Raw genomic sequence first — 10052 nt, 5'->3', positions numbered from 1 at the left:
GTATTTTTTAAACTGAAGTACAGTTCAAATTTGGGTGAACTGTCACTTTAAGTAGTTAGGTTTGCCTTCTGATATTCTGATTGGTTATGAATATTAATTTGAGGTAGTGATAATAGTTTGTTGATAGACTGAGTTTATTGGCTGAATGGTAATGTCGATGTGTAATGTTACTTAAGTCTGTTAAAGTAATGTTTTGTGAAGAACTGATGTTTGGATGATTGTCTGTGCCAGTACTATGGGCCACTGGGTCTGAAGGGAGATATTGGTGTCCCAGGCCCTCCCGGGCCACAGGGATACCCAGGACCAGACGGTTCACCAGGTCCAGTAGGCATAGGACCGCTTGGCCCCTCAGGACCTAAAGGCAATAGTGGGGTACCAGGTCTACCTGGTACACCTGGTTACCGAGGTACCGTAAAGCAACACACCAATACCTGCTCCTTTTTGCTCCTTCGACTGTGTTAGACGTGTACACCCTCTGGCTGTGTGTTTCCATAACTCAATGATAATGTCCCTATATCAGTTGATGGTCTGACTCCATTTTCTCCCCTATCCCCACCAGGTCAGAAGGGTGAGCCCTGCAGCAGTGTGTCTGACCAGGGAGTCCCAGGCCTACCGGGAAAGGTGGGGCTGCCGGGCACACGGGGCCCCCCAGGTGAGCTCCCCGGGTGGGGACCGAACCACAGCATGGGTGGGAGGTGGCTGGAGGACTGGAGGTCTAGACTACATTGAGTTTAGTGGCATTTCAGTTCTAGCCTGGAGTCCAAACTGTTTCACTTCACAACAGTGGTGAAACATAGCATATTAGTTTAGATTCCAGGCTATTTCAGTTCTAACTTTATAAGCTTTTCTGCCATTCTACCTGACGAAGAACATAAACAACGCGATAGGACATTATCACAGAGTTGAGTTTGTCCACACAGGTCCTCGTGGTGGTGCTGGTAACCCGGGGGAGAAAGGGGATAGGGGTGTATTCTCCACCCTGGGAAGACGAGGACCCACTGGACAGAAAGGTGAGCCATGTCGGCAAACCTTTTTAAATAGTTATTTGTGACATGTCGATCCCTTTGAATATCTTAATAACAGGAATGACACTGTAATGTGAACAAGAACGCCTTGACTGAAGGTTTTGTCTGAGTCGTTATCTCACGTGAGGATTAATTTAGTCATAGCAGCCGGAAGTAGTTTGTTTATTATTATTATTATTTGTTTTATCGGTCTGCTAATACAGGACTAGTAAACGCCCAGTGCACTACCTTTGTGCAACAACAGCAACAGAATGTATATATTTTGCAGCACCTCAGCACCCCTACTTGCCGTACCCGTGTCTATTGTCTGATTGTATGACAGACATTAGATAATATATCATGTTTAGCAGGCGCTGTTATACAAAGCAACTTACATCAGTGAATGCAAAGATTTTCGAATGGGTGGCCCCAGCGGGAATCTAACCCACAACCCTGGCGTTGCTATAGAACCATGGTCTTACCAACCAAGCCACGTAGGACCACCAATGGAGATGTGTTAGTGTATATATTATATACTATTATATAGTATATATTATATACACTGAGTGTACACAACTCTTTCCGTGATACAGACTGACCAGGTGAATCCAGGTGAAAGCTATGATCTGTTATTAATGTCACCTGTTAAATCCACTTCAATCAGTGTAGATGAAGGGGAGAAGGCGGGTTAAAGAAGGATTTTTAAGCATTGAGACAATTGAGACATGGATTGTGTATGTGTGCCATTCAGAGGGTGAATGGGCAAGACAAAAGATTAAAATGCCTTTGAATGGGGTATGGTGGTAGGTTCCAGGTGCACCAGTTTGTGTCAAGAATTGCAACGCTGCTGGGTTTTCACGCTCAACAGTTTCCTGTGTGTATCAAGGATGGTCCACCACTCAAAGGACATCCAGCCAACTTGACACAACTGTGGGAAGCATTGGAGTCAACATGGGCCAGCATCCTTGTGGAACGCTTTCGAGACCTTGTAGAGTCCATGCCCCGACAAATTGAGGCTGTGCTGAGGGCAAAAGGGGGGGTTGCAACTCAATATTAGGAAGGTGTTCATAATGTTTTTACACTCAGTGTATACTCGTGTGTTTGCACCAGTTTGTGGGACTTGTGATGCTGTCTGTCTCCTAGGTGACAAAGGGCAGCCGGGACGCCCAAGTACCTCTGGAAGTGGCAATCCTGGACGACCCGGCGTAATGGGATTCCCTGGGGCTCCAGGGCCAAAGGTCATTACTGAATACTAACCCTGTCATGTCTGTCTATCTGTCTATTAATTTTTTTTAATTACTGTAAGATTTACACTCACAAAAGTTCCAGAGGAATAGAGACATTTCAAATGTCATATTATGTCTATATACAGTGTTGTCACGATGTGCAAAGAAGTACAAAAGGGAAAATAAATATGGGTTTTATTTACAACAGTGTTTGTTCTTCACTTGTTGTCCCTTTCTTGTCATTTTTCATCAAATCTTGATGCTGTGATTGCACAATGTGGTATTTCACCCAATAGATATGGGAGTTTATTAAAATGTATTTGTTTTCTAATTCTTTGTGGGTCTGTGTAATCTGAGGAAAATATGTGTCTCTAATATGGTCATACATTTGGCAGGAGATTAGGAAGTGCAGCTCAGTTTCCACCTCATTTTGTGGGCAGTGTGCACATAGCCTGTCTTCTCTTGAGAGCCAGGTCTGCCTACGGTGGCCTTTCTCTAAAGCAAGACTATGCTCACTGAGTCTGCACATAGTCAAAGCTTTCCTTAAATTTGAGTCAGTCACGGTGGTCAGGTATTCTGCCACTGTGTACTCTGTTTAGGGCCAAATAGCATTCTAGTTTGCTCAGTTCTTTTGTTAATTCTTTCCAATGTGTCAAGTAATGATCTTTTTGTTTTCTCATGATTTGGTTAGGTCTAATTGTGTTGCTATCCTGGGGCTCTAATTGTGTTTGTGAACAGAGCCCCAGGACCAGCTTTCTTAGGGGACTCATCGCCAGGCTAATCTCTCTGTTGGTGATGGCTTTGTTATGGAAGGTTTGGGAATCGCTTCCTTTTAGGTGGTTGTAGAATTATCGGCTTAATTCTGGGTATCGGCTTAATTCTGCTCTGCATGCATTATTTGGTGTTTTACGTTGAACACTGAGGATATTTTTTCCAGAATTCTGCAAGCAGAGTCTCAATTTGGTGTTTCTCTCATTTTGTGAATTCTTGGTTGGTGAATGTACCCCAGACCTCACAACCATAAAGGGCAATGGGTTATATAACTAATTCAAGTATTTTTAGCCAGATCCAAATTGGTATGTTGAATTTTATATTCCTTTTGATGGTGTAGAAGGCCCCTCTTGCCTTGTCTCTCAGATCGTTCACAGCTTTGTGGAAGTTACCTTTGGTGTCGTTGATGTTTAGCCCGAGGTACGTATAGTTTTTTTTGTTGCTCTAGGGCAATGGTGTCTAGATGAAATTTGTATTTCTGTATTTTTTGGAACACCATTATTTTTGTCTTACTGAGATTTACTGTCAGGGCCCAGGTCTGGCAGAATCTGTGCAGAATATCTAGGTGCTGCTGTAGGCCCTCCTTGGTTGGGGACAGAAGCACCAGATCATCAGCAAACAGTAGACATTTGACTTCAGATTCTAGTAGGGTGAGGCCGGGTGCTGCAGACTGTTCTAGTGCCCTCGCCAGTTCTTTGACATATATGTTGAAGTGGGTGGGGCTCAAGATGCATCCCTGTCTCATCCCACAGTCCTGTGGAAAGAAATATGTGGGGTTTTTTTTGCCAATTTTACCAATTTTTTTGTGTACATGTATTTTATAATGTTGTATGTTTTTCCCCCAACACCGCTTTCCATCAATTTGTATAGCCGACCCTTATGCCAAATTCAGTCAAAAACTTTTTTAAATCAATTTTTTTGTCAATTAGGGTGTGCAGGGTGAATACGTGGTCCGTAGTATGGTAATTTGATAAAAAGCCAGTTTGACATTTACTCAGTATATTGTTTTCACGGAGGAAATGTACGAGTCTCCTGTTAATGAAAATGCAGAGGATTTTCACAAGATTGCTGTATCCCACGGTAGTTATTGGAGTCAAATCTGTCTCCACTTTTGTGGATTGGGGTGATCAGTTCTTGGTTCCAAGTATTGGGGAAGATGCCAGAGCTAAGGATGATGTTCAAAAGTTTAAGTATAGCCAATTTGAATTTGTGGTCTGTATATTTTATAATTTCATTTAGGATACCATCAACACCACAAGCCTTTTTGGGTTGGAGGGTTTGTATTTTGTCCTGTAGTTCATTCAATGTAATTGGAGAATCCAGTGTGTTCTGGTAGTCTTTAATAGTTGATTCTAAGATTTGCATTTGATCATGTATATGTTTCTGCTGTTTGTTCTTTGTTATAGAGCCAAAAAGATTGGAGAAGTGGTTTATATATACATCTACGTTTTGGATAGATAACTCTTCGTGTTGTTGTTTGTTTAGTGTGTTCTACAGGAGGTTGGTGGCTCCTTAATTGGGGAGAACATGCTTTTGGTAATGGCTGGAGCGGAATGGTGGAATGGTATCCAATACATCAAACACATGGTTTGATGTCATTCCATTGGCTCCGTTCCAGACATTATTATGAGCCGTCCCCACCTCAGCAGCCTCCACTGGTGTTTTCCAATTTTCCCAGAAGTGGTTAGATTCTCTGGATTCTTCAGTTAAATTGAGCTGATTTCTGATGTGCGGTTCCTTCTTTTTCTGTAGTGTATTTCTGTATTGTTTTAGTGATTCACCATAGTGAAGGCGTAGGCTCCCGTTTTCTGGGTCTCTATGTTTTTGGTTGGATAGGTTTCTTAATTTCTTTCTTAGGTTTTGCATTCTTCATCAAACCATTTGTCATAGTTGTTCATCTTCTTAGGTTGTCTGCTTGACATTTTTAGATTTGATAGGGAAGCTGAGAGGTCAAATATACTGTTTAGGTTTTCTACTGCCAAGTTTACACCTTTACTATTACAGTGGAACATTTTGTCCAGGAAGTTGTCTAGAAGAGATTAAATATGTTGTTGCCTAATTGTTTTACTGGTAAGTTTCTACACTACTTTCCTTCCATCTATAGCATTTCTTAATATTACTCAGTTCCTTTGGCTTTGATGCCTCATGATTGAGTATTGCCCTGTTCAAGTAGACTGTGATTTTGCTGTGGTCTGATAGAGGTGTCAGTGGGCTGACTGTGAACACTCTGAGAGACTCTGGGTTGAGGTCAGTGATAAAGTAATCTACAGTAGTAATGCCAAGGGATGAGCTGTAGGTGTACCTACCGTAAGAGTCCCCTCGAAGCCTACCATTAACTATGTACAGACCCAGCGTGTGACAGAGCTGCAGGAGTTGTGACCCGGAAAGTAGTGTAGAAACCTACCAAAAAACGTCTGTCTGTCTGTCTGTCTGTCTGTCTGTCAGTCGATCGGTGCCTGTCTGTCTGCCTGCCATGTCTGTTGGTGCCTTTCTGTCTGCCTGTCATGCCTGTCGTCATGTCTGTCTGTCTACCTGCCTCTGCCTGTGCCTGTCTGCCTGTGCCTGTCTGTCTGTGCCTGTCTGTCAGTCAGTCAGTATGTCGATCTGAGTCTGTCAGTCAGTCTGTCGGTGCCTGTCTGTCTGCCTGTCATGTCTGTCGTTATGTCTATTCTGTCGTCATGCCTGTCAGTCAGTCTGTCGATCTGAGTCTGTCAGTCAGTCTGTTGATCTATGTCTGTCTGTATGTCTGTCTGTATGTCTGTCTGACTGTCCATCCTTCCACCAGTCCTTTCATTTATCCTTCCTTACATCCATCCATCCCTCCATTCATGAATCAATCTACCCTTCATCTACCCATCCATCGACCCTTCCATTAGTCTTTCCATCTACCCATCTAACCATCATTCATCCTTCCATCCACTCTCAGGGTGATGCTGGGTTTGAGATCCTAGGTCCAGCCGGCCTTAAAGGTTTCCCAGGTGGTGTTGGGGCCCAGGGCCCTCCTGGAGATCCAGGAGTACTGGGCCGACCAGGGAGTCCGGGACCACCCGGCCTCAATGGGTCCTCAGGCCCCAAAGGTACTTACTGTACACACAGGTAGACCCAGACACAGCACAGGTAGACCCAGACACAGCACAGGTAGACCCAGACACGACACGGACATGGGACACACACACACGGACACTTACACAAATTCACCATCACAACATATCCATCACACACTCCATCTTTCACTCTTTCAGCGCATTCATGCACAGTTAAGTTGAGGCATATACATTCTGTCAAATTCACACCAATGTATTTAAACACTGGTACACATACTCCCAGGTACTTATGCCTGATATGTTTGTAGGAAGTAAAGGTGTAGATGGTTCCCAAGGACCTCCTGGTTACGCAGTTACTTGCTGTACTGAAGCCCCAACCGGACCACCAGGGCTGTCAGGCAGACCTGGACCCCCAGGTGAGCTGGTGAAGCCTGAATGTTCCTAATGTCTCTAACATACAACTGGTTGTCTTCCTAATGTCCCTAACATACAACTGGTTGTCTTCCTAATGTCCCTAACATACAACTGGTTGTCTTCCTAATGTCCCTAACATACAACTGGTTGTCTTCCTAATGTCCCTAACATACAACTGGTTGTCTTCGAGACAACATAATCATTTTCTCATTCTCTCTTTGTTCATTCCTACCACTCTCCATTCTCATTCATTCTCTTCCTCTCTCTCCCTCTCCCTCTCTACTCCTCTCCCTCTCTCTATTCCTCTCTTTCTCTCCCTCTCTCTTCCTCTCCCTCTCTCTCTTCCTCTCCCTCTCTCTCTCTTCCCCTCTCTTCCTCTCCCCTCTCTCTTCCTCTCCCTCTCTCTTTCCCTCTCTTCCTCTCCCTCTCTCTCCCTCTCTCTCTCTTCCTCTCTCCCTCTTTCTCTTCCTCTCCCTCTCTCTCTTTTCTATCCCTCTCTCTTGCTCTCCCTCTCTTCCTCCCTCTCCCTCTCCCTCGCTTTCTCTCCCTCTTTCTTTCCCTTCCTCTCTCTCTCTCTTCCTCTCTTCATCACCCTCTTTCTCTCCCTCTCTTCCTCTCCCTCTCTCTCGCTTACTCTCTCTTCCTCTCCCTCTATTCCTCTCCCTCTCTCTTTATCTCCCTCTCCCATCTCGTTTTCTCCCTCTCTTCCTTTCCCTCTGTCCACTATTTCCATATTTCCTTGCTTTCTTTTGCTCTTATCCACTACTCTATGGCTTTCCCCTCTTACCCAGGTATTAATGGAGAGATGGGTTCGCGCGGGGACCCTGGCGCCCCGGGGTTTGGAAGTTCAGGTCCGGCTGGTGACCCTGGGCCCCCTGGGGCCTCCGGACCCGGAGTGCAGGGCCTGACTGGACAGATGGGAGGCAGAGGGAGAGAGGGGTTACCAGGTGCATCAGGTACAGTAACAGCACTGACACATTCCACCCCAGGTACAGTAACAGCACTGACACATTGAACACATTGGTAACACTTCAAAGAGGACAGATGGAATACATGATATAAGTATGAATGAGCACTTAGAGTATACTGTCTTATTATAAGGCTCAGCCAAGTTACGCTGGTCTCAGATGAAGGCATGTTCTTGTCTATGTATTGTCTATGCCTGTTTTGTTTTATAAGTCTGATTCACTGCAGTAGCCCTAGTAGGAATTGCCTCAAGGGGATAAATTAAGTTTGATTGCATTGAATGTGGAAAAACATTGAGTGCTCCAGTATCATTACCATGAGTTAGTCTAATGCCAGGGATTTGGTTAATGTCTTTTTTACATTAATATGTTACCTCCTACAGTAGTTGATATAGTATATGTTACCTCCTACAGTAGTTGATATAGTATATGTTACCTCCTACAGTAGTATATGTTACATACTATAGTAGTTGATGTAGTATATGTTACCTCCTACAGTAGTTAATGTAGTATATGTTACCTCCTACAGTAGTATATGTTACATACTATAGTAGTTGATGTAGTATATGTTACCTCCTACAGTAGTTGATGTAGTATATGTTACCTATTACAGTAGTTGATGTAGTATATGTTACCTATTACAGTAGTTGATGTAGTATAAGTTACCACCTACAGTAGTTGATGTAGTTAGTATATGTTACCTCCTACAGTAGTTGATGTAGTATATGTTACATATTACAGTAGTTGATGTAGTATAAGTTACCACCTACAGTAGTTGATGTAGTTAGTATATGTTACCTCCTACAGTAGTTGATGTAGTATATGTTACATATTACAGTAGTTGATGTAGTATATGTTACATACTATAGTAGTTGATGTAGTATATGTTACATATTACAGTAGTTGATGTAGTATATGTTACCTCCTACAGTAGTTGATATAGTATATGTTACATATTACAGTAGTTGATATAGTATATGTTACATATTACAGTAGTTGATGTAGTATAAGTTACCACCTACAGTAGTTGATGTAGTTAGTATATGTTACCTCCTACAGTAGTTGATGTAGTATATGTTACATATTACAGTAGTTGATGTAGTATATGTTACATACTATAGTAGTTGATGTAGTATATGTTACCTATTACAGTAGTTGATATAGTATATGTTACATATTACATTAGTTGATATAGTATATGTTACATATTACAGTAGTTGATGTAGTATAAGTTACCACCTACAGTAGTTGATGTAGTTAGTATATGTTACCTCCTACAGTAGTTGATGTAGTATATGTTACCTACAACAGTAGTTGATGTAGTATATGTTACCTATTACAGTAGTTGATATAGTATATGTTACATATTACAGTAGTATATGTTACCTATTACAGTAGTTGATATAGTATATGTTACCTCCTACAGTAGTTGATGTAGTATATGTTACCTATTACAGTAGTTGATGTAGTATATGTTGCATATTACAGTAGTATATGTTACCTACTACAGTAGTTGATGTAGTATATGTTACATATTACAGTAGTTGATGTAGTATATGTTACCTATTACAGTAGTTGATATAGTATATGTTACATACTATAGTAGTTGATGTAGTATATGTTACATATTACAGTAGTTGATGTAGTATATGTTACATATTACAGTAGTTGATGTAATATATGTTACCTCCTACAGTAGTTGATGTAATATATGTTACCTCCTACAGTAGTTGATGACTAGTATATGTTACCTATTACAGTAGTTGATATAGTATATGTTACATACTACAGTAGTTGATATAGTATATGTTACATACTATAGTAGTTGATGTAGTATATGGTACCTCCTACAGTAGTTGATGTAGTATATGTTACCTCCTACAGTAGTATATGTTACCTACTACAGGTCCTAGAGGTGACCCTGGGCTGGAAGGAAGATCTGGACCGGGCCCTGACGGCCCACCTGGACCTGAAGGACCACCCGGTCCCAAAGGTCAGAGGTCACACAGATGTACAGACACACACACATGGGCGTGCATACACACACACACATACAGACGCGCAACACTCACATGTACAAATAAACTGTGAAACTTACACAATCATGATAAAGGTGTGAATTATGACAATAGATTGTATGATTTTTTTGGGGATGTGGTTCTGGGCAGGGTCGGTTGGCCCTGATGGGGAGAAAGGTCACAGGGGTGTACCAGGCTCTGTGGGGGACGACGGGCCCCCAGGCCCTTGTGGACCATCATCCAATACAGACATACATGGGCCCCCAGGGGACCCTGGGAAACGTGGTGAGCGCCATAGAGATGAGCGAACAATTCAATCAAACGTGCACTGCGGTATTTATGCAGAAGATCATTTCCCCCCCTCCCAATGCTATGATCAGTTCCATTTGAATCTCGGACAATGTGTTGTAAGAGAATTGCTATTCGAAATATTGTGATTGATATGGTCATTTAACACGTTAACATGTTGTTTGTCTCTTATGCAATAGGTCTGCCTGGTTTCCATGGTGCTAAAGGACACCCTGGATATCCTGGACCCAAAGGCATTGATGGGAGGGATGGCGACCCAGGAAATGGCCCGAGAGGTGTGTGTGTGTGTATTATAAACTAG

General features: G+C 42.5%; 1 protein-coding gene across 1 annotated transcript in view; it reads left to right on the top strand.

Annotated features, from left to right (window-relative positions):
- Window positions 1–10052, top strand: part of LOC115170125 (collagen alpha-5(IV) chain-like) — a 48001-nt gene that overhangs the window by 11806 nt on the left and 26143 nt on the right. The window contains exons 24-33 of the mRNA XM_029726443.1: window positions 232–406; window positions 560–652; window positions 921–1010; window positions 2148–2242; window positions 5928–6078; window positions 6354–6461; window positions 7251–7415; window positions 9331–9417; window positions 9593–9727; window positions 9931–10026. Coding sequence (XP_029582303.1) covers window positions 232–406; window positions 560–652; window positions 921–1010; window positions 2148–2242; window positions 5928–6078; window positions 6354–6461; window positions 7251–7415; window positions 9331–9417; window positions 9593–9727; window positions 9931–10026 — 1195 coding nt within the window. The remainder of the gene's footprint in view (window positions 1–231; window positions 407–559; window positions 653–920; window positions 1011–2147; window positions 2243–5927; window positions 6079–6353; window positions 6462–7250; window positions 7416–9330; window positions 9418–9592; window positions 9728–9930; window positions 10027–10052) is intronic.

Source organism: Salmo trutta, chromosome 31 (assembly GCF_901001165.1).
Source record: "Salmo trutta chromosome 31, fSalTru1.1, whole genome shotgun sequence".
Classification (NCBI taxonomy): domain Eukaryota; kingdom Metazoa; phylum Chordata; class Actinopteri; order Salmoniformes; family Salmonidae; genus Salmo; species Salmo trutta.
The sequence above is the reverse complement of the archived record's forward strand: the minus strand, read 5'-3'. Positions and strand labels throughout refer to the sequence as shown.